The 25,492-nt window shown below is 36.0% G+C and overlaps 1 protein-coding gene across 30 annotated transcripts in view; it reads left to right on the top strand.

The window, feature by feature from the left end:
• Positions 1-25,492, top strand: part of ABI2 (abl interactor 2) — a 92,203-nt gene that overhangs the window by 35,119 nt on the left and 31,592 nt on the right. For 4 of the 30 annotated variants that reach the window (XM_017671117.3, XM_017671114.3, XM_037009229.2 and 1 more), the window contains exons 2-8: positions 3,812-3,979; positions 8,388-8,564; positions 10,022-10,039; positions 18,433-18,530; positions 21,364-21,510; positions 22,244-22,368; positions 23,392-23,574. In XM_017671117.3, the coding sequence (XP_017526606.1) occupies positions 3,812-3,979; positions 8,388-8,564; positions 10,022-10,039; positions 18,433-18,530; positions 21,364-21,510; positions 22,244-22,368; positions 23,392-23,574 (916 nt within the window). The remainder of the gene's footprint in view (positions 1-3,811; positions 3,980-8,387; positions 8,565-10,021; positions 10,040-18,432; positions 18,531-21,363; positions 21,511-22,243; positions 22,369-23,391; positions 23,575-25,492) is intronic. The other 26 variants (XM_037009235.2, XM_037009228.2, XM_037009246.2 and 23 more) reach the window with 11 other exon arrangements.

The following is a 25,492-nucleotide window of genomic DNA, read 5'->3' as shown; positions in this document are numbered from 1 at the left end:
GGCATTTAATTATGTTGTGTCTTGGTGAGGACCTCCTTGGATTCATCTTGTTTGGAAATCTCTGGACCTGGTAGACTGTTTCCTTCCACATGTTAGGATAGTTTTCAGCTATTATCTCTTTACTTTTTCTGATCCTTTCTCTCTTCTCCTTCTGAGACTTGTATAATGTGGATGTTAGGACATTTGATTTTGTCCCAGAGTTCTCTTACCCTTCTGTTCACCTAGAATGCTTTCCAATACTCTTATCTTCCAAGTTACTGATCTGTTTTCTGTCTTCTAGTGTGCTGTTCATTCCCTCCAGTGTATTTTTTATTTCATCTAGTGAATTATTCATCTCTGATTGGTTGTTTTTTAGACTTTCTATCTCTTCATTAAAATCTGCTTTCATTTTCTATGACTTTATGTGCTTGATTCTATGAATTAGGTGAAAGGGCTTGCACTCCCAGTCTTGAAGGATTGGCCTTGCATAGGAGGGTCTCCTGTGTAGACTACCTGTGCTTCATAGTTTTGGCAAGCTGGAAGCCAAGTGAGCATGAGACAGGCTTTTATTGGTTTTGGTGTTCGCAGGGTATGGTCCCAGGGACACAGTCTTGGGGATCCATTGGATAGGCTCCTGGGTGAAAACCTCTGGGTTCTGTGCTTATGGAAGTAGGGTAGTTGTCTAGTGGGAGGTTGGAGGTGCATGCCAGGTAATGCCCCAGGGTGGTGCCAGCTGTGCCTCCTCTCCCATGGGCCTGTGCATGCTCTGGGGGAATTCTCCCATTGGCTCCTGCCCAGTCTCATCGGCAGCTGGTGTCAGGCCCCTTGCAAGTTCCCCCCACACCTCAGTGCTCTGGGCTGCTCCAGGGAATCCCCGCATTGTCCCTTTCCAGGTCCTTCTGGCATCCTGGGTGAGGTCTCATGTGCCTGTGCCTGCACATTTCCCTGCAGACCCTGTGTGCTCTAGGCTTCTCTTGGGAGTTTTCTGTGATGGTGCCCACTGGTTCCTGCTGGCTGAGTTCTCCCGCATGTGTGTTCCCTAGCGGTGATACATCCTCTGAGCTGCTCTGGGAAGTTGCTTTGGCAGCACCAGCCTGTAGTTCGTCTACCCTCCCTGTGGGCCAGGCAACTTTCTAATCCCACTGATGGGGGCTGGGTTGGGGGATGTCAGTGGGCAGCGAGGTGGGACTGCTGGATCTCTTGCAGGCATGCCTGGATATTGGTAGGGGACTTAGGGGGGCCTCCCAGACCAAGATTGGTCTGTGGGTCTCAATCCTGCTCTTGGCTACACTAAGATGTGTGGAAGGAAAGCAGAAGTATGGTGCTGGCTGCCGCCTCTGATCCCAGATTAACTCCACTGGTTTCTTTGCCAAGCAGCAAATGTTTTGAAACTTGGGTTCTTTCACTGATGGTCCATTTGTACTTAAACTGCAAGGCTCTTTACTGTGTCTCAGGGCAAGGAGTCCAGCCAGGCTCCCACAGTGATACCCCTCCCCCTTCCCTCTGCTGGTCCACTGTGTTGCGGGTGGGGTTCCTGTGGTCTCTGTCTCTCCTGCCATTTGGGTTTTTTTAATGTAATCTTTCTGTTCCTTGTCATAAAGAAAGGGTTCACCTCAGTCTCTGTTCTTCAGGGTGAAATGCTCTGTATGTAGGTGTAGATTTGGTGTATAGGTGGGTTCAGGGTCTCTCTATTCTGCCATCTCCCCCCAATCCCCACATTCTTGTTTTTCTGATACAGTGATTTGAAAGTTGCGATTTCTACAGTTTTCAAGACTGAGGCTAATCATTTAAGAAATGTTGATGTACAATGAACTTAGATCCTTTTAGAGAAAAGTTAGCTATACTTTTCTCTGTCTATGAATATTTCTTTGTTTCAACCATATCAACTGTCATTCATGACTTCTAACTATTGCTGTTATGAAGATACAACAGGATTTTAATGGGCTGCCAGGTTTTTTTCCTTAAAGAGGAATTGGTATAACAAAAAATTCAGAATTTTTCTCCAACTTCAACGTAGAAGAATTGTGCCCTGAACACCTGCTTTGTGGTGATGTACATCAGTGTTGTAAGTCAACCTCATACAGCTTCTGCATTTAGATTTTCTTCATACATTTTACATTACATGGTCCTTAGTCTTCTATGGAAAAAGTAGATATTCATGAAGCTCTCTGAGGTAGATGGGGCTCTCACATTTTTGATGTAGCAACAACTAGCCATGCGATTTCACATATAATAGGAATAAAGGCATAGCATGAAGGGATCAATGCTAATATTTCTCAAAAAAAATCAAATACTGTCAATATAAAAAAGGACACATTGGAAATAATTACACCTATCCAAATATCCATTCCCTTGATCTTTTGATGCATACTAAACAAATTATCTAACTTTTAATATTGGATTGTGTCTATAACAAATACTCTGATTTAGAGTAATGTCTTAAAAGTGTTACTGACTTACTGCCTTCTAATGTGATTTCAAGAAAATTTAATTTTTTTTTTTGCAGTGTGCTCACCTTTTTACTTATAAGGATGGAGTTGTGACTTCCAAGCTCATTACATGCACAGTCAGAATCTGGAAGTCAGTCTATATGTTGTCTTTTAAAACTATCTTCAACCACATTTGGTTTCAATTCCATTAATTCAAGCATTGATGAAACAGTCTACTAAGGATTAGTATAAGAATAGAGCAGAAAAAATAAAAAGCTAATACAGGATTCTCTCCAAGTTAGAATGGTATAATTTGATGATTATGTTAATTGCTGCTGCTTCTAAAGAACTTTGCTCCCCCTGGAAAAACATATCTAGGGCTGTTTATTCTAGGTTCTATACTGCTGTGTGGGAGAGAAGACTTTGAAGAGACAAAGTGGACTTTGAACAGTGAATGATCAGTCAAAGGGATAATAACAGTTGTTACATATAACGATTTGTAGTTTTAGAAACTGGTTTTACATTTTTATTTGATGTTTGCAACTACTTAGAATGTTTGATACAGACGTTTCTCTCCTTTGCTTTACAGTTGAGGAAATTGAGCAACTGTGACTTGTTCAAGTTGATATGTTGTAGTAAACAGTAGAGCTGACATTAAGATAAAAAGTTTCTGGTTCACTGGCTTGTGTACTTTCACAGTACCAGGGCAAGTAGATGGTGTTTAGTAGTTAACAGCCCAGAATATGCATTTTTACCAGTGCTTTGCTCTGTGACCTTGGAAAGCAATAGTTAACCACTTCTCACTGTGTGCTCTGTTTTTGAAGTAGAGTTTATAGTACTGGGCAATTTATATCCCATTGTGTTAAAACACTAAAAATGTTTAGGAAGAAAAGTCCTTTTGTTATTTTTATATTAATGTATCATTATTTATGATTGTCACCATTTTTATTTGTCCTTATTTTATCAATGTTATTACTTTAATCACACATTATTTATAACACATTTCACATGGTGGAGTGGAAGAAAAGGAGGAATTCAGGACAGTAGAAAAAGTACACCAGAATTTATACATTCAAATTAATGCTACCTTTCTAAACAGTGACTTGGAGAAGCTATATACTTGCTGTCATTGCTCAAAATATCCATTAGATCTCATTTTTAAAATAATGGTTTTAAGATTTTGTTTGCATCTGTACAAAATGTTAACTAGTCAACATGAAAATATTAGTGAATTCAGGCAATAGTTTAGTTTTAGTTTTACATGATACCGGGAGTTAGTTTTTAGAACATTTTTTACTAGTATGTGTTGCTTCAACAACACACTGGTTTTGGTGAGTACTTTTGCAGATTAAATTGATAGAATGGGTTATCTTTAAATTAATGATTGTTTCTTTTCCTCCTAGTCAGCAGATAAGCAGCGAGCCCTAGAAGAAACCAAAGCCTACACCACCCAGTCCTTAGCAAGTGTTGCCTATCTGATAAATACCTTGGCGAACAATGTCCTCCAGATGCTGGATATCCAGGCATCCCAGCTACGAAGGATGGAATCTTCAATCAATCATATTTCGCAAGTGAGACCATGCTGTTTTCTTATTTTGCTTATAACCACAGGCAATCTGTAATGCTGGCAGCCTTTATTATGTGAGTTTACTTACATGGATGATCTGGAAAAATACACAGTTAATATTAGGTTGTTTTTTGATTCTTTTTATGGAATGATTATCTTCTCTGTGATTTTGATATTTATTAAAAGTTATATGGTTATTAGAGTGAGGCAGAAGGTTCTTAAGACGTGACCAAACTTGCAATTTGGGCAAAAATACTGTGCTCAGAGAGTTGGGAGAGAAGATTGGGTTGAAGAAGCAAAGAAATGGACATTTGGTCAGGTCAAGGACAAGATCACGTGTTTATTGGAAGGGTAGTAGGTGTCAGGAGTTGTAAGGTTTGTTTGGTAGAGGGGTCAGGACCAGTAGATATTAGCTATCTGACGTGTTTAATTTCTTCCCTTATCAGTATATTTCTTCTGTCTCCTGGACAAGAACCTTGTTGCTTTCCAGCCTCCTGGTACTGGCTCTTTTCTCCACTTTAGTGGAATGAATACTGAGTAGGACTGGGAGGACAGAGGGAGGGATCTAGGTTTTTCTTTGGCTCTCCTGCTGACTTGTGACCTTTGACTTTGAACTTGAGTTTTCTCTCTGAAATGAAAAGACTGATTAAATGATTTCTGAGCTATCTTCATCATGAATTCCTTATTCTTCTGACTTTCTTAAAAACGGTTTATGTTTGCTTTTTTCTCTTTCTGTTCTGCTGTTTCTGTGTTCACTTTAATCTGTGCTCTACTGACCTCAACTCTCTATCTGAACTCTACTGACCTCAACTCTCTATCTGAATTCTTTCCCAAATGATTCTGAATTTGAATCTGAGGATGGGAATTCCTTGACTCTACCAAGTAATATTTCAGCAAAACACAGTAAATAACCCATCCTTTAAATGTCAAATATTTTGAAAAACAAGACAGAACTGATTATGAATATTTGCTATCAGATACTTTTTTGCATTAAACAGACAATATAGTATTAAGTAGTTTACTAATATATACCACACTCAATGTATCTGTAAGAAATAGGATATATTCTCAAGATGGGTTACATTAGATATTTTAAGGATGGTAATCTCAAAAGAAATTGCATCTCTAGCTTTGTTGCTGGTTTTAAAACCAGTTTCAATTCTTTGGAAGCATATTACTTAAAAAGATAACTGAAATTTTAAATCTTCAAACTTTCCTGAGCATGTTCTTGGGTCCATGATGGAGATGTGGGAGTGGGGTTCAGGCTAGCAAAAGAGCTCTGGGAGTCAGTATGACTGTCTTAGAGCCAAAGAAAGTACTCTAGAGTTGGTATCCTGGGTTTGGCACTGCATGGCTGAAGTGTCATTGTGGGAGCCTGCAGCATGTGAGGTTGGCAATAACAGAGTTAAATTAATAAAATTGATTTGAGAAACAAATTAATAAGGATCTATTAATAAGAATAGATGTTTAAGCCCTGTACAGCTGCAGTGATACTACTCTATGTGTTTTTTGGTTAACAGGTAGCAAGCAGTAATAGTATCAGTAGCAGTGTACTTGCATTACTTTTGGTCTTCTTTGCTAGCTGAACACATATTTTACTTGCCACAGATGAGTTCTGTTAATTGAGGCCACTTCTAAATAAGAGTACATTTATTGTTGTAAAATTAGTAACTTTAGAAATCCAAGAGAAAGTTGAAATACTTTTTTTACTATTAAAATTCTAAGTATCACTGTTGAACTTGTACTTTCAAAATTTAAGTTAATTCATCTAATCATTAGAATGTCAAAGTTTATTATGAAGGCAGAGGCAATAGCAGAAGCTCTGAATTTGATTTAAGGAAACATAGTAGCCATGTTTTTTTATTTACAAACAACATTATAGGGGCTTTACAGAAGTTATTTTAAAACAGACTGTTGGCTGTGAGTTGATGAATGTTGAAGCTGGATGTTTGATATATTGTGGGAAGGGGAATGTTCATTACATTATTTTGTTTAATTTGAATATGGTTATATTTTCCGTATTTTGAAATAGAGAATCTTTGATAATTTTGAAATAGGTGTTTGCTGAAAACTTCAGAAACTTCTGAATCAAATTTTCTGCTTCTTATTTATGGAATAGATTTTTTTGTTCTCCATTGTTGTTATTCAGACTCTTAAACAAAACCATACCTAATTTCTGAAAGCATATTTCATTCTGCACAGGAATTCCTACAGGTCAACCCAGTGTGGTAGAGGGATGACATACAGATTTTACTTTTTGTTTTTCTTAACCATATATTACTTTTATTATTGTAGATACTTTTTAAAAGTTAATGACATCAAATGTCTATACTTAGGCAGTCACCAGAGACATTATGCCTATTTGAGTCAGGTCTTGTAAACATTTTGTAAACAATTGATATTTGAGATTGAATAATGTAAGGGAAAAGTAACTTAGTTGTTTCTCTAGATCAAGGTTCTCAACCAGGGTAGTTCTATCCCCAAGGAGATATTTGGCAATGTCATACATTTTTGGTTGTCATACCTGGTGATAGAGGGGGTAGGGAGTTCTATAGGTATCTACTAGGCTGCTTCTCCATGTCCTTTGGTGCTCAGGACAGCCCCCACAGCCAAGAAGTCTCTGCCCCAAAATGTTAGTAGTGTCACTATTGAGAAACCCTGCATTCATTTAGACAACTAGAAACATTATAGCCAAACCAAATTATTTTAACTTTACATAGACATGTGCTGTTAAGGATTATGTTTTAAGACATGCCTTCAGTTTTACCAAGAGTTTAGTATAAGAAGGAACATAGGACATTTTTCTCCTCATAATTTCTTCAACCATTTGCTTTTAGACTTTAGTGCTTGAAAATTGTCACTTTCCTAATGGAGGGGTATATTTCCTTGTAACTCATTATGTTTATCTACTTTGCCTTCTCTCCCAGAAAGCCTAAGGGCTCAATTTTTTGCCCTGTTAGAGCAACTATCCATCATTTAGGCTTATGGTTTTGTTATGTTTTTCTTTACTGTATTGGTCTTCCTTTTGTCTTTACTGTAAGAGTCTGTGGATTTGCGTTGTGTGTTTGTGTTTATATAAAGAGAACATGTGAATAATAAGTGCCCCTGGCCCCCAGATATAATCAGTTGTTTTAATGCTTTTATAAAAAAGCCTTGTTTTTCCAGTTAAAAATATGTACTTTTTATAAACGGTAACTTATATTAGTACAAATAATAAGTAGAAAGTTGCTTCCCCTTTTCCTTCTCTATAGAGATTAATTAATATTTCTAGCATTATAACTTGAAATTGAAGTTTCCATTTGCCATACCTTAGAATTCTATTATGGTTGGTTGGGTTTGCATTCTTATTTCATTTTCTAAATAACATAATTACATTTCTAAAAACTGAGCAGAACAGAAACTGTCCCAAGAGGAGTTTTTCTTTTACTGATGGGACTAATACCAGTTATATAAAAAACAAGAGCCATAGTTTGGTTTTTATTTTGAAGCATACATGATAAGTATGAAATCTTCCTAGCCTGTATTTTTAATGATTTAGGATGATTCATTAAAATGTGAACTTAATTTCATTAAATGTGAATTTGATTTTCATTTTTCTGAAGTTAAAGTAGGTAAATTCCAATATTATCACTAATATGCAGAATTCTTTTTTCTTTGATAACTCTCCCAAGCACTTAAAAAGGGAAGCAGATTTTGTAATTTACCTAATGTACACTGAAAAAATTCAAAGATTGTTTTTGTTTTTAAAAAGAAATATTTAAAATGATAAGGTTACTACCATCCCAGTCTTTAATTTTATGCTTCATTTAGATATTTATTAGTTCTGAAGCTTATAGATTTTGTTGCTTTTAAGATCTCTTGGTTGAAATAGGAGGCTTTGAATTTAAGTTTCCCTCTTATCAAGTAGTTTAGAGGGTTAAATAATCAGCTTTCAGTTTTGTAAGCAGTATCTAATAATGTGATGGCTATCTTTTTTTTTTTTTTTCATTTCTGTTATGACCTGTTTCTTCTTTAAGAAAGGGAGGAAATTGAGGTGGGCCTGGGGGGGAATTAGTAAAAGTGTTTATTAATTGCTTCTTGACCTAGGAATGGTAGTAAGAGATGTGAACAATTCTAATGAATTTTTTGACTGCAACTCACAGTAAAAAACACATTTTACCTTGCATCCAAAACACAATTCATGTGTATCTTTATATAATAAATGTTTCAAGAAGAAATACTTACCTTATGTTGTCTATACAATCTGATACTTCTGTTCTATTTCATTTAAAATAATTGCTCAATCCTGCTAAATTGCAACCTGCCGTCTGGAAAATGCTGTATTAATTACCTGTGTTTGTGGAGAAATTACCCTCTTTTGAGGTCTGGATATTAGAGCTATACATTCTTTGCACTATGCTTATATTTTGCAGACTGTTGATATTCATAAAGAGAAAGTTGCGAGAAGAGAAATTGGTATTTTGACTACTAATAAAAACACTTCAAGGACACATAAGATTATTGCTCCAGCCAACCTTGAACGACCAGTTCGTTATATTAGAAAACCTATTGACTATACAATTCTAGATGATATTGGACATGGAGTAAAGGTAAGTATAATTTTTAGTGAGCTTTCTAAAACAATAGCCTACAGTGGAACTAACTTCAGGAAATGAAACTGTTACCTTTCTTTTCCTAGAGGACTGAGTCTTGGCCCAGTTGTGGGACTCAAGATTCCTTACTACTATAACTATTTTATCCTTCCTGCTGCTGCTTAGTGCTATGTTCTCAAGTTTTAAACAGTTATCTTTCAATAAATTATATTTACTTAAATCAGTTATGATAATACCTTTATATATATCTGGCAAATCAGTGTGGTGTAATCTTACTAATCTTTTAATGACTTAGTGTGACTGATTAAAAAATTATTCAGTATGTTGTTAAAGTATTCACCATATCAAAAATTCATCAGCAAGCTTCTGGCATTAGTTTTCACAAAGAACATACATAAACATGTACTTTGAATTTTTCTAAAATAATTTTACCTTAACATTTTGCATGAGAATAGCATAGGTAAAAGTAACATGAGATTCCACTGCTTTTGAGTATATAGCCATTACGTATATTGGCTGTCTTTCAAAATGTATTTGAGTACCTGCTTTACATATAAACTACCATGATCAGGACTGAGGAGCATATAAATTTCATTTAAATTGCTGTTTGTACTTAAACTATTCAGGGTTTGGCTAAGCATTAAGTGATTTAAAGTTTGCATCTCTTCAGTGATTTGAAAGACAATGACTTAATCAAATTTGAATAAATATATACATGCTCATAAGTAAAACCATACAGTTCATGCAGTTAATTTACATCTAGATAAGCAAATTTAAATTAAAAAATACATTAGTATGGCTACAAATCAATTAAATGTAAATTTAATGTAGATTTAGGCAAACTAAAATGTACAATGTAAACTTTAAAAAAAATATTTTTTCCGTAGAATTTTGGCACCTGTACGTATTTAGATTACTAATTACAGCAGTTTTAAAATAGTATGGATAATTAACAACTGAAATTTATTCTAACGGAAAAATTTTTGAGATTCATGCAAGGCTAACAACTGCTAATGGAAACTATTAGAATCTAATTAAAAAGGCACTTTGAATATAAAACATCATATTTGTGCTAGCCCTCTTATATAATAAAAAGATGATTCCTTCTCCCCCACCCCCATTCTTATTTAATTCAAGTAAAATGTTACTCTTTGAGGACTCTCTAGTCCCTTTCATTGTTTGAACTTCTAGTGTTTGGGGTCACTAATTTAAAGAAATCTTTAATAAAGTTTTTAAATAAAACAGTGTCATATAATTTCATCAAGAAAACCTTCTGTTCATGACACATTCTGCTTTAACCACTCTTTCTTGACCTACTGAAACATTATTTTTTAATGCTGAATGCTTAACTTGTTTTTTGTTTTTTTCCCTTTCTCTTCACATCCTGAAGTTCCAACTAACCTTTCAATGCTTTTTTTCCTTACTTTTTTTATTTGCTCCATTTATGCATTAAGTGGTTGCTTAGATTTAAGGTAAGAGATTCCAGGGCTGGATTTCCATTCTTTGTTCTTATGTAGAATATTACATATGGGGAGTGAAGAGACACTTGGCACTTGGCCTCTTAAAGCCAACATATAATGCCTCTTTTTATTTAAGACATTTTTGTAGAGTAATTTTGTGGTGTGTCTTCATGTTTAATAAGGGCAGATATTTTTGTCTGTTCACTGCCCTATCTTGTGTGCCTAGAACCATGTCAGACACATGTTAGGTGCTTATTAAATATTTGTTGAGTGCATTGTTATTTTGCAATGTTAGTATATTTTATGAAGCTGAAATGTAAGTTATCATATCATAAAATGTAATTAGGAAGTAAGCTGGATTTCTGTAAAATACAGAAATTTTGTTATTGACTGGAGGGCCAACTAGTGTGCTTCATTTAACCCTCCCCCTGTGTAATAGCTTCTTTATTCTATAAATGGTGTGCTTTATTATATACCTGTGGCCAGTGTGTCATCATCTCTTGACTCTTAATCAATGTAAAGAAACTGAGAAGCAGAAAATTTTCAGTGTTATGGGTTTTTTTTTTAAGTTGCAGTATCATGTATTTTGCAAAAAACAAAGATAGTCTTTTTTAAGTTGCTGTATTATATATAAAATATATAAAAATACATACTTCAAGTTTTATAGGCCGAGTGTTACATGCAAAATATCAAAAGTTATGATAGTGTTTAACAAAGTACTAGTTACAGTTAGAGAAACATTTTCTTTTATTTGTTTCAGTAACAATTTGGTATTGTGGAGGATTAATGGTAAAAGACATTCAAATATATTAAAGAAGTCTATAAATAGAATGTTAATAAAATTATTTTCATGTAAGTGAAGAGGCATTTCCTTTTTGTTCTTTTGTTCCTTAGCTGAATTTTATAATTTCAGATACATACTCTTTCTAATACCTGTTGTTTGTCTTATCTTCAGTATAGAAAGTGATAACTAGAAGGCAAGATGACTGAGATCTGAATCATTAATTAGTTACTAACCATGGCCCCAGAAATTTCAACCGATCATGCTAGAGACATGTGAGTAGAGGGGCCCAGGCAAATACACTCCTTGTTTTACTGATTACCATTTTGGCTCCCAGCCCTTAGTCTTGGTGAGGACGTGGAATTGTGAGGCGATTCCTTTTGAATGAAACAGGTAGAACTGGACCCACAGTGATGTGTGACTACTCTGGATCTTTCCCTCTAAAGTTTATGTTCACACTTTGGCTGTTGGAGTGTTAACCTCCAAAGGGACAGAAGTGCACAGAGATTAACTGAAGGAAAAGCAGAAATGCACAAATTCTTTCCCCTTAAAGTTTAGAACAGCTTGCCTAAGCTACTATCCTCAAGCTCATTTCTTCCAAACCCTTCTATGATTCCTTCTTGGTGAAAGACAAGAATCTTCCTGGGTTCAGGATCTGTTCCGTCTGAGAGATGGGCTGAAATGAGTGGGAAGGAGAGGCTTCTGGAAAGAAAGTATCTAACAAGGAAGTATCATACTTGGAGAAGATTTTCTTAACATCTTTGCTCTTTGCATCAGAAAGCTCCACTGCTGAGTACTGTGGCTCTGTATAGGTGTTTCTACCATTTCTGGAGTTGACAGGGTGAGATAAGTACCCTGAATTCATTCTAGAAGCTAGAATGAGCCAATGGTCTTTCTTTCTATCCCTCTTTGTGAATATGTCTGTCTTCTCTATAAATTTGAAGCACAGAGTTAATAATTTTGGGTGAACCAAAACAAAGTGGAGTGAAAAAATATTCCGCATGTAACAAATCATTACTCTATATGCTGGTAAAAAAAATTAGTGGTATTGAAAGAGTCATTAATGGAATGAATGAATATATTAAGGTAAAATGGAATTAAAGGAAAAAATGCTGAAGTTGGAAGGGACTGCAGATATTAAACCTGTCCAGTGGTTTTCCAGCTGTGCTTCTTGGAGACCTGTGGATTATATCGAGTGTCCTGAAGCCGAAGAATTATGCTTGGGATGGGACTAAAGGGGAAAATAGTGGAGAGTGGGTGGAGGCCCCAAGGTGCTTGACTACAGCTTCTGCCCATCCTCACTATTCCACATCCAGACACAGCCTATACACATCCTATGGTGTTTGACAGGGTTATTTGCTACTTTGATTTCCTCCTCAGCTTTTCCTCTGTTTCTGCTCCCATTGTTGTCAGGCTTTTGATGCCTTTCGGGTAGACTCTACACAAAGATCATACTTTTGGATCAGACAGTGGGATTTGACTCAAGAGACCCCCATGCTTAAAAATTGAATTTTTTAAACATTTTATAGAGCATGTTCTGGTGGTGCTTAGTGGTTATTTCCATCTGAAATTGGGTGTTTTTTTTCTTCAGTTGATTGAGGAGAACAAGTTGTAGAGTTTAAGACCATTGATGACAATGTGATTTTTTACAACAAAAGGCATAAAAAGCCAGTGGACAGAAGGCCAGATTAGAAGTGTTTTAATATGTACCTGCGGCCATATAAAAGTGAAATGTGCCTTGAACTGGTATATCCTTTCTCCACTCTTTATTTTAATAGTAAAGAGAGTTTGAAGACCTTACTACTGATGTGTTTGAAATGGATTTTTCTATTGAAAGCACTAAAGTCACTCATGAAGCTAAGCTGAAATACTTTTTAAGTAACTATATTAGTTTCGTTAAAAATAGTAAAGACTTCTGACTGTTAATGTAGTGTCTTGCCAATGGGCTTCAGCACCCAGCAAGTTCACTATGGATTCAGTGTGACCAAAGAAATGACAGTAGAACTTTCTTGGAGTGAAAGTGTTTATACCCAACTTCATTCCCATGGTGGCAGGTCAGTCACTAGAATCCCATCCACTCAGAGTGAGTCTTCACGCAGTAAACCGGTCTGCCTCTGGGCCTCTCTGCCCGCACAGCCATCCTCTGGGCCTCTGTCTTCAGTGCTGCCACCACTCCAGCCTTTGCTGTCCTGCAGCCTTGCAGCCCTGCCACCATGTTGTCCAGAGCACTGGGCAGAGCTCTTTAGAGTCAGTAGCAACATATTGTCCACACGTGTGTAGTGAGCTAGCCGACCAGGACCAGGTGAGAATCCTGACCACAGGAACTTTCATTTTATCCACATGTAGTTAATTTATTTCAGTTGAACACTGTGCTGGCAAATTCTAAATAATTAATGAGGAGGGGTTGATTTTTCTACAACTAAAATGTTAAGAGCATAGCACTTGAAAATTTTGCTTGGGATCTTGAAGGTCCTTGACCCTGTGTAAAAAATGGGCTAAAGTTTTTGCTTGAGTGCAATTTTTAAGTGTTTGTTATTCCCTACAAAAGGATGATAAATTGTCCCCCACATTTCTAGCTTTCAGGTACAGCTGATGGTTCACCTGTAGTCATTTTTTTTTACTAAGAAAAACTCCATAGTAACAACAACCTTTAGGAGACCTGTCTGTTTTGCCTATTAGTTCCACTCTTTAGCCACCAGTGCTATTTTGGCAAAGACTGGTTGTCAGAAACTATTTAAAAATCAAGCAGAAATTTTCCCATCTTTATTCCTCTTTTTCTTCTTTCTTTTTTTTTTTTTTAATTGAAGTATAGTTGATATACAATCCTATATTGGTTTCAGATATGCAACACCGTGATTCAGCAGTTGCCTCCTTTATTGTAGTGACTATCTGTCAACATAGGAAGATGTTACAGAATCATTGGCTACATTCTCCACATTCTACTACCATCCTGTGACTAACTTATATTATGATTGAGAATTCTTGTGCCCTTTATCCCTCTCCCTCTCCCCACCCACCTGCTCCAACCTCCTCCCCAATGGTAACCACCAGTCGCTTCTCTGAGCTGAGTCTGCTGCTGTTTTGTTCATTGGTTTTCTTTTGATTTTAGATTCCACAAATAAGTAAAATCATGGTATTTGTCTTTCTCCAGCATAATACCCTCTAGGTCCATCCATGTTGTCCAAATGGAAGGATTTCTTTCCTTTTTATGACTAAATAATATTCCACTGTGTATATGCACCCCATCTTCTTTATCTCTTCATGTATTGGTGGACACTTGAGTTGGTTCCATATCTTGGCTATTGTAAATGATGTGACAGAAAACATAGGGGTGCGTATATCTTTTCAAACCAGGGATTTTTGTTCAGGTAAATTCCTAGAAGTGGAATTACTGGGTCGTATGGTATTTCTGTTTAGTTTTAGAGGAACTTCCATACTGCTTTTCACAGTGTCTGCACCAATTGACATTCCTACCAACAGTGTAGGTAATGTTCCCTTTTCTCCACATCCTTGTCAACACTAGTAGTATCTTGTCTTTTAGATAGTGGCCACTCTGATTGGTGTGAGGTGATATCTCATTGTGGTTTTAATTTGTATTTCCCTGATGATTAATCATGTGGAACACCTCTTCATGAGTTTGTTTTCCATCTGTATGTCTTCTTTGGAAAAATGTCTGTTCAGGTCCTCCACCCACTTTTTAATTGGATTGTTTGTTTTTTGGGTGTTGAATTTTTCTCCTTCCTTTACCGCTTTCTCTCCCCACTTATTTCTAGTCTCTCATTCCTTTATCTTTGTATTGAATTATTTTAGGACTCTTGGCACCTTAAGCTTTCTGTCTTACTAAAAATTTCCTCTCATGAATTCACACTTGCATTTCTGATTTCAGCTTTGATGTCTCTCAGAGATTCTCCTGGTCCTTTTCCTGCTAGCCCCCTGAGAATTGAAGTAGGGACATATATCCTCTGAAGAGAATGATAGATCTCTAGAAGCCAAATAATTATGCATGGGATGAGACTAACGGGGTACTAACAGTACAGGACAATGAATGGAGACCCTTAAGGTGTGCGTGACCATAGTTTCTGCCCATCTTCACTATTTAACGTCCAGATACAACCTATACCTATTACTCTTCACTTTTGATATTTCAGTCCTGCTTAAAAAACAAACAAAAAAACCCACCAAAACCTTAACAGTTTAGCTCTGATTTTCCTGTATGAAACCTTCTATAATTACTCCTTCCCTCATTGATATTTCTTTTTTTGTAATTTCTATATAATATGTAGACATTCCTTTTTGTTTGAAACATGGGAGTCTTATTTATTCTAAAAATTAAGTTCTTTGAAGCTTGGAAATCATTTTATAGACCTTTGTGTTCACCACTGTCTCCTTTATTTTTCATATTCTTGTACCCTTGTACCTAGTATTCTGGTGAGTGGTAGGTGGTTGATAAGTGAGGGACATACCACAGGTGTCATTTTAGAATGGGTTTGCCACTTATATCACAGCAGGTCGCATCAATGGGAGATTCCTTTGTAGCAAGGGCAGTGTTCTTCATGAACTAGAGCAACTGGGCTGGCCAGCTTTATAAAAAATAGTGAAGTTCACAGGTTACTGGGAAGCACTGAGATTTGTAATGAATGTTTTATTATTTTTCAAGGTTCCAGGAAGTATTAAATGTGCCAAAAGGAGAGAGCAGGAAAGGTAGGAGCACTGTAGAAATTGGCCTGATGGTTGATGCTAGTTGTAGCGATCTCCAAAGCCTGGGAGGTCAGATCACTGTTGGGTCATGGACTGCACTTGCCTCCAGTATTATCCGCATTCCATAGTCACAGGCCAGTGGGAAAGTATTTTGAGCTGTGGCCATGCATTAATCTTCAACACCTAAATGAAATGTTTCTTCTGTTTTGAAGGCTGCTTTCTGGTAGGAAAAATGGGCCATTCCTCCTTGGACCTAATACCTGCTTTACGTATAGTTCAGTGATGACTTTCTACTTTATAATAAAAAAATAAAAAAAATAGTTGAGTTATTGTTGCATTCAGCCACTGAAGTTTGATTCCATTCGCACATAAAACTTTGAAAAGTATAATGAGCCCTCCCACTAGTGATTCAGGACCATTGACTACACCAGATTATAATTTCTGCTTACGTTTGCAGTTTGTTTTAAAAAAATGTTATTATGAGGTGGCTGCAGTGTGGCTTTCTTTGTCTTGAATTTATGGTGTGTTCCTGCTCCCGTGTTAGGTTTCTCTTCATTACACGTACAATTTAGTCTTGGTGTCTTGCTATGAAATGTTTATGGAAGCATTTCCCTCCATAAACTTCCCTTGTAGTTTTTAGGAACATTTTGGCTATCCAGTAAATACTTTATCATGAAATTATTTTAGATTTGAAATACAGTTTATTAAAATTAGATGACAGTATTTATATTCTGCTTAGCATATTCATTGTTTTACTTAGCATAGAGGCATTTTTCATGGAAAATGACAAAGAAAGTAAAAGAATTCTTCAGTTTAACATAAAGGTACAGTGTCAGTAAAGTATAAAATTGTACTTTTTTGGACATTCTACAGGGACTCTTCAGTTTCTTAAGTGATTTAAGTTATTCATCTAAGCCCCATTAACCAAACTAATTCTACAGATCATAAAACATACCATGCTTTATTTTTAGAAGTGTCTACCAGATTTCAATTTATGGATTATTTATTTTATGTTATTTTTGGGGGGTAGATTAAAACACAGGAGATACTGCAATTTAAACAAAACACCTTAATACCAAAACCTTAAATCACAGTTGGAGAGCTGTTTTCAAGTATTTTATCTATTCCATATATAGAATAAAATTCTCTTTCAGTCTTTTTCTATCCCTGTTCCTTTTCCTTCCTGTTTCTAGCAAACTGATGTAGTTTTAGTGTTTGGTTCACCTACTTCTCCCTCATCACTTAAAGTAACTTTGGGTTTTATGTTAAGGTTGAGCTTAAAGGACTTTGGTTACTACTTTAAAAAATCTTCTGGTATCATGAATTAAGATTTAAAGTTTTAAAAGCCACTGGTTGTCATATTATTCCTAAAATTTCCCCCAAATGTGGATTGATATTTTTTAAAAGCTCCTGGCATTTTCATTTCAAGATATGATTAGCATACCCTCTGCTTATTAATGAGGGGAAGAGCAAGGATAAGTTAATCTTTATTCTTACTTGATAAAGAGTTTGTTTTTTATTTATTGTTTGAAAGCAACAACAAAAGGATTATAGATAAATGCATTGCTTTAAAAATATTGGCATTTCAGAGGTATCATTTGTCATTAAAGATTGTTTTAACATCACACACAACTTGTTCACTGGACTATTCATTTGAAAAGTTTGTTTCTTGATATATTATATTGCCTATTCAGATGACAAGTAGTTTTTAGGATTTTTAAAAATTCCATTTCAGCCAGAGTTAATTTTGATAGCTTTGATACTCTATATACAATTATGAGTAGTTCTCTTATAATTTATATTTTGAAATTAGTTATAAAAATGTATTCTTATTTCAGTGGTGTAATGTCTTGAAATTTCATTTTGCAAGTATAGTTTGAATATTGTAGACATACTCTTATTAGAAAAGTTGAGATCTTTTTTTGAAGTGCTTGGCAATCCAAAGTATTAGGGGCTTAAAGTTGGGTCAGGTGCAACATTAACTCATCAATTTGTAATCTCAAACAATTTGAGATTGCATTTAAACTATATTTGTGAATCCTTAGGATGTCCAGGTTTTAAGGCTTACTGTGTAAGTGCTGACATACTTGTTTGGTAGTGTCCATTGTTCCCAGATTACCCAATTTTCCTACACATGGATTTTAGTGAGAACAGAATAGTAAGGAGTCACACCCCAGGTCTAATTTAGAACTATGTTCCATCTTTCCCATGCATGAATTAATCTTCATCTTGGGCCTGAGTGGGTTTAATTCCCACTGGAACTAGGACATTGCCGGTGGCCTGGGTACTGCTTACAGCTGAATTTGGGTACCTCAGACCTAACTTTCTAGTTCAGACGTTTGGGAACATACCTTAACTTCTAGCAGTTTTCGGGTAGGTGATTAAAGAGAACATGAAAGAAATCGAATTATAGGCTGATCTGATATTTAAAATAAAGCTTTCTCTGTGTTTCATACAATTTAGCTTTATTTTATATTCTCTAGTTAACAATGGATCAAGACTATGGCTGCATAATTTATTAAGGAAACATTTTGTTTTTTATGATACACTTAACTATCTGAAAAACAAGGAATTCTTAAAGGCATTATTGTTTCTGATTGAGTTATCCTTTATTAAAACTAAATTTTTTTTTACAGTTACCCTATTTAAGTTCAGTTGAATAGAGTATCAAATAATCTAACCAGTGATCTGTTGGTGTGATGGCCTAATGGCAAATAATCATTTGAAAAATCTTATGTTAGGAAGAGTCCTTTGAGTACAACTGTAGAATAATAGTAGAGTAGAAATTGCGTATGAAATGCATGGCCTCTAATTTTTTTTCCTATTTAAACCTTCCCCCCCTTTGTTAAGTAGCATAACATTATTTTCCAAAAGTGTCACTTTGTTTCACTGCTTGCAAGTTGAGTTTTCCTCAAAATTTTTTTAGGTGAGTACCCAGAATATGAAGATGGGTGGGCTGCCGCGTACAACACCTCCAAGTCAGAAACCCCCCAGTCCTCCAATGTCAGGGAAAGGGACACTTGGGTGAGTATGTAACTAAGTAATAATAGAAAACCATTTCATGTAGTGTCATTGAAAACTAAACACTACATATATTTAAACCTTTTTAATATTTGAAAAGAATGTTTTCTTCCTTTTTTATGTGTAACTTGCCCTTATCCTTTATAAACATCTTTATCCTTTAAAAAGATTTTGTTTAGAAGTTATTTTTTTCTAATGAATTTTAAATTTGAAGTAAAATCCTAGCCCAAGTTCATGGTTTTATTATAAATTGTACTGTAATTCCTATTTTTGGAAAATTTTAGTCTTTTGTATTGTAGTTGACTACTCAAACTATTCTTCTGAAGAACGCTGTGTAGACTAGAAACTTCTGTATATTGGGTGTTGTTACAGGAATATTGAGCTCTAATTCAGTCCTTACAGAAGTGGCCTCTGGATTTGACTTTTGGCAGAAATGGTCAATTAATGAAAAAGCTTGACATTTTTCTTTTATGGAATCATAGTATACAAATTTGGTTTACTGTGGAGGTTTGTGATCAGGTGGGCATAATATATACAAGAGGCCAGATGCCTAAAACTGGTCCAGCTATGGTTCAGCTCAGCTCCCACTCTGTGGTCTTGCATAGGCAGTCTGTTAGCAATTCAGCTTTTTCATCTGTAAAAGGGGGTAATATTTGTCCTCTGTCAACTTTTCAGAGTTACTGTACTATGAATTGGATTTAAAAAATATGTGTGAGACAAAGACAAAGTGCTTAATTATTAACTTTATGCTATATGCTTTAAAGCTTTTAATTGACAATATTGTTTCTGGCCCCCTCACCAAAAAAACAAACAAATAAATAAAAACAGAACATAATCAAGCACTGTGAATCAGGACAGGAGAAGGATGAATTGGGATATAAAGAAAGGGTAATGTTGGAAGAGGAATTACAGTTAGGACAGTGGGAAAGAAAATAAAAATGAATTCCAGCCAGGAATAGGATGATTTTATTTGGGATGGACCCCCTCCTCCTCCCCTCCCCCCCAAGAAAACCTGCTTAGATTAGAGAAGAAAAATCTAGTTGATCAAATAAGTTTTAAACTTCAGGGTAGACTGTAAATGGGTATAATTGTATAGTGTTAAGAACAGAGAGTCAGATAAAGAAATACTTGTTTTATTTTCCTATGGAATATATACATGTCTGTCAGGTATAATACCTAATGGATTTTGTTACAGGGTTTTAAATCAAGATTGTTAGCAAGATAATCCACTGTAGTCTTTAGTAAAATAAGATTTTTCCATTGCTCTCAAATTTTGAAGGTTTATTCGTATACCAGCATTTGTTTTCTTTGTGTATTAGTAAGGTTTCTGCAGGACCCTGAAGACCAGCATCGCTGAGCACCACAGCTGGTGGATGGTCACAGCCTGTTTTTCCATTGTCTTTGCCTAGCTTCCGTATTTTGTTCCTCTGTCCCTTGTTTATCTTTTTTTTTTTTTATCATAACCTTCACTGTACTTCTCACTCAGTGAAAGGTTTTTTTCTTGGATGAAACAGAACATTTTTATTATCTGGGGAAAATTGTGTGGAAACCAGATGTTTGGGAATTAATAAGTTTCCTATTTTATGGTTTTGTATATTTACATCATACTTCCGGAGGTACTTAAACTTTTTAGTATTTTAAATCCAGGGCCTGACACTCTTTTTTCTTCCTTTGATCCAATATCTCATCTAGTGACCCTTATCTACTTTTAATCATTAATGTATGTATGTATTTATGCAAGGAGATTTTGAGCGCAGTTAGAATGGATGGGGTCATTGCCAAGTGTTCTCAGCCAGTCATTGTACCATAAGTTGAGTAGCCCAGGAGAGCAGTACTTAAAGGATTCTTACGAGCTTTTGGGAGAGTGAGTTACTGAAAAATTTGTAAATCACATGAGCAGTATCATTTCAGGAATAGAAAGCTTTTAAATTTTCACATCTTGAGATCCCAATTTTTATTCTTTTAAAGGCCATAATGGCAGTATCATGTCAGTTGAGTATTTATCATTGTCATAAAGAATTGAGAAACTTAGGGATGAGAGCTAATAATCACCAGTGTTCCAGTGTGCATCCTATTTCCGACCTAGCCATATTTGCTTTGTTACGCTTCTCATTTTCTTCCATAAAAGGAAATTTTGAGAAAAAGGGGAATAGGTTAGTAAGATATAGTCTGTTTTGTACTTTACAGTTCAAAGTAAAGTAGAAATAGTGGAGTTTTTTTTTTTTCTCTTTTAATGTTGAACTCTGAGGAAGGGTAAAGGTCGAGAGATTAAGGTGAAAGAAAGGAGGAAGGAAGATGAGAATGGAAGGAGATGAGATTAAATTGTGCATTTCTGTGTGTGGATATAATTTATATAGAAAGCTAAATTATTGTTACGGTTGGGTCAGTCAGTGTGGCGTTGTGGAGCCAAGTTCTAGATTCATTTACCTATCACTGAATATCTTTGGTTAGGGAGAGATGAGTGAGGAAGATAAGTAGTGCATTCATGCGGTGCAGTTAGGAGACTGACATGGTACTAAAGTAACTTGAACTCCTCCAAGGAAAGAAGAGTCTGGGGAAAATTGGCTTCTCTGGTGGGAAAATCTTCATGCTCTCTGAGAGTGAATGAACAAAATTGCATTTAGCACAGGGAAATGAGGTTGGAGACTAAAGGCAATACTCATCAAAACCCTAATGGTGAAGAAGTGATACTTAAGGAAAGACTGAAATTTGTAGCTGGATTATTTAAGACACATTTTCCTATCTCTGAATACAAATGGTATTTCACTGCTGGCAACTCTGAATTATTGTGCCAAAACTTGCTAATCCCACAATACATACGCTCTTCTTTTTGTAGGCGACACTCCCCCTATCGCACACTGGAGCCAGTGCGTCCTCCAGTGGTACCAAACGATTACGTACCTAGCCCAACCCGTAATATGGCTCCCTCGCAGCAGAGCCCTGTGAGGACAGCTTCTGTGAATCAAAGAAATCGAACTTACAGGTACTTTCTCCACCTCAGTGCAAAATGTGATGGTCATAATACCATAATTGTTCAGATAAGTTATATCTGCCTCATTTTCCAAGCACTAAGTTCTTTTCCTCACTCTACTCTCCCAAACATAGAACCTTACGCTCTATGCAACTTTGAACAGTTGAGCAGTCAGGAAGCTGGGGAAAAAATAAAAAAACAACCCAGACATTTTAAAGTGCAAACTTCTTTTCAAAATTAATAGTTATAGTTGAACTGAAAAAGTTATGGCCCAGTTGTGGGAAATTTCAAGTTGTTTTTTGGTGGAACTTTACAGATGAAAAACTATATACAATAAAACACACTAATATGGGATAGTATATCAAGATGTCATTACAAGTAAAACTAGTAACAAATCTCTTTTGGAAAACGATCTTTTTATTATAGAAGAAGTTTCTTCAGACAGGCATTAAACTGGAATAAAAGCAAGCAATGTTACCTTTGGTTTTGAGCCCCACCATTTATCATGTATTTATGGAGAATTACCCCCTCTTTCTCAGTCTCTCTAATACGTGGTTATTAAAAGATGGTCAAAATAAGTTTTTTGAACTGAGCTTCTTCCTTTTACAAAGAAATTCATATTTGAAATGGAGGGCCTTTGAATTATCTTTATTGGAGCTATATTCATTTCATAAAATTTTGGGAAATGCTGGTGATCTCTTACTATACATAAATACTCATGTTTTGGTGGCTTTTACTTCTTTAGCAGCAGTGGGAGTAGCGGAGGAAGCCACCCGAGCAGCCGGAGCAGCAGTCGGGAGAACAGCGGCAGCGGCAGCGTGGGCGTGCCCATCGCGGTCCCCACTCCCTCTCCTCCCAGTGTCTTTCCAGGTAAACACGTGTGCCGCTTCATCGCCGCCTGCCCTTTCTGAATTTGAATTCAGTTTCTGGTTTAATTGCAGTGGGCTTTCTTCATAATCAGGATTTTTTTTTACCTTTAGGACTCCATAAATGTTGGGAAATCTTTATGCATTTGTTGTTTTTAACCAAGTGGTTTATGAGTTTATGCTCACACACTTCTCTGTTCCTTGGCTTTATGTCTTTGGTGCTGTGGCTCAGTTGTCATAAAGAATTTCAAGTACCACCTTAGTATGAAATATATGTTTCATTCCCATGAGTGTTATGACAGTGCATGCCTCTGGACACAGTGGGGACTCAGTGCGATCGTATCGTATTGGTAACACAGGATTGGACATACTTAAATGTAGTTTGGATGGTTACATTTAGTGGACTCTTGTAACTTAATTGTCTCTGAATTGCTACTCCCTTTTCTTTGAAATGGAAAAGTGTGCTTTAATCTGAAGACATCATAGTTAAAATTTAGTTTTAAAATCATGACATAAAAACAGAATATTACATATTTAATTTACTTATAATAACATAGATAATACCTTTTAAAAATCATGAAAAAGAGATTTGTGTTTTTTTAAGTTCTTTTTTTACCTGATAGAACTTTATGTCTGGAGTATATGTTTATTTTCTGATCTGTGTGATTCAAAATGGAATACTGTTGTTTCCTAGTATATTGTGTTTAGTTTTATATACTATTTACAGAATGTTATGCCAAAAATTACAATATATAGGGAGCACTTTTCTTCCAGAGTGGTGGCTTTCAGGTAAAAAGGAATGATTGTTTTTTAATGAATTTAAAAATCTGTTACCCTGAGCACCTTGACTTATTTGCTGCAAACCTAATAATTCATTAACATAACCCCATTCTTTTTTAACCCTATCTTCTATTCTTTGGTTAGTGTTAAGCATTGAGTATCTAAAGATAAGTTCTCTAATGCCTTTTCTAATCCTGCCTGATGGGACTGCCTCATTAATGCTGCCTCTTACTCCTCTTCCCCTCAGCCCCTGCTGGCTCTGCTGGTACTCCTCCCCTTCCTGCTACTTCTGCATCTGCCCCCGCCCCTCTTGTTCCTGCTACTGTCCCTTCCTCCACTGCCCCAGATGCTGCTGCTGGGGGTGCCCAGACCCTTGCTGATGGCTTCACTTCTCCAACTCCCCCTGTTGTTTCTTCCAATCCCCCTACAGGTGAGTATTCCCTTATTCCTTGGCAGGCAAATCCAGTCATCTGGCTCTTCTCTTACCTGGAAATCTGCTTTATGATTTTTGTTTGTACTTTGTATTAAAAAAAAAAGTGAAAATAAATGTACTAACTAAAAATGGTATGTGACCAAAGAGTAGAATTCCCTGAGAAAATCAAGGCAAAGTTTCTTGTACATTTTTCAATGGAGTAGCACAAATACATATATGTTTTTAATTGCTTGAATTTAATCTACAAGAGTTTTGTGAATTTAGTATGCAGCCATCTTCTGTATAGTTTGGAGAAATTATCATTAGAAATATTGTTTGTTAGAGGTTAAGTCATTAACAAAAAGAAAAGTCTCTGGCAATTCTAAGGTGTATTATTGTTTTTTTTTTAGTTTTTTGTTAATGTCTTTTTTTTTCTTATTTGGTATCATTATTCTACAGTTACATGAGGAAAATTATGTTTACTAGACTCCCCCCATCACCAGGTCCCCCCCACATACCCCATTACAGTCACTGTCCATCAGTGTAGTAAGATGCTGTAGAATCACTACTTGTCTTCTCTGTGTTGTACAGCCCTCCCTGGGCACCACCCCCCTACATTATGCTAATCATAATGCCCCCTTTCTGCACCCCCACATATCCCTCCCTTCCTACCCATCCTCCCCAGTACTTTTCCCTTTGGCAACTGTTAGTCCATTCTTGGGTTCTGTGATTCTGCTGCTATTTTGTTCCTTCAGTTTTTTCTTTGTTCTTATACTCCACAGATGAGTGAAATCATTTGGTACTTGTCTTTCTCTGCCTGGCTTATTTCACTGATTATAATACCCTCTAGCTCCATCCATGTTGTTGTAAATGGTAGGATTTGTTTTCTTCTTATGACTGAATAATATTCCATTGTGTGTATGTACCACATCTTCTTTATCCATTCATCTACTGATGGACACTTAGGTTGCTTCCATTTCTTGGCTATTGTAAATAGTGCTGCGATAAACATAGGGGTTCATATGTCTTTTTCAAACTGGGCTACTGCATTCTTAGGGTAAATTCCTAGGAGTGGAATTCCTGGGTCAAATGGTATTTCTATTTTGAGCTTTTTGAGGAACCTCCATACTGCTTTCCACAATCGTTGAACTAATTTACGTTCCTACTAGCAGTGTAGGAGGGCTCCCCTTTCTCCACAACCTCACTAACATTTGTTGTTCTTTGTCTTTTGGATGGTGGCCATCCTTACTGGTGTGAGGTGATATCTCATTGTGGTTTTAATTTGCATTTCTCTGATGACTAGTGATGTGGAACATCTTTTCATGTGTCTGCTGGCCATCTGAATTTCTCCTTTGGAGAACTGTCTATTCAGCTCCTCTGCCCATTTTTTAATTAGATTATTTGCTTATTGTTTGTTGAGGTGTGTGAGCTCTTTATATATTTTGGATGTCAACCCTTTATCAGATCTGTTGTTTATGAATATATTCTCCCATATTGTAGGATGCCTTTTTGTTCTATTCGGTGGTGTCCTTTGCTGTACAGAAGCTTTTCATCTTGATATAGTCCCACGTGTTCATTTTTGCTTTTGTTTCCCTTGCCTGGGGAAATATGTTCATGAAGAAGTTGCTCATGTTTATATCAGGAGATTTTTGCCTATGTTCTTTTCTACGAGTTTTATTAAGGTGTATTTTATATAAAATATTTCATGTGACAGTTTGAAAGTATAAGTCTAAAATAACAGAATCTCTTGCTTCGTATAGCTGTATTAGAAAACATAGACAATGGACTTTTTAAGTATTTCAGGTTTAGAAAGAAAAACAAAGCTGGGTTATCATACTCCCTCATTAACTATACTGCAAAGTACAGTTATCAAAACTATATAGTAATGGCACAAGAGGTGATATGGAGATCAGCAGAACAGAATAGAGAGCCCATA

The sequence above is a fragment of the Manis javanica genome, chromosome 12 (genome assembly GCF_040802235.1).
Source record: "Manis javanica isolate MJ-LG chromosome 12, MJ_LKY, whole genome shotgun sequence".
Lineage (NCBI taxonomy): Eukaryota > Metazoa > Chordata > Mammalia > Pholidota > Manidae > Manis > Manis javanica.
Note: the sequence above shows the minus strand (reverse complement) of the source record. Positions and strands in the feature narration are given on the sequence as shown.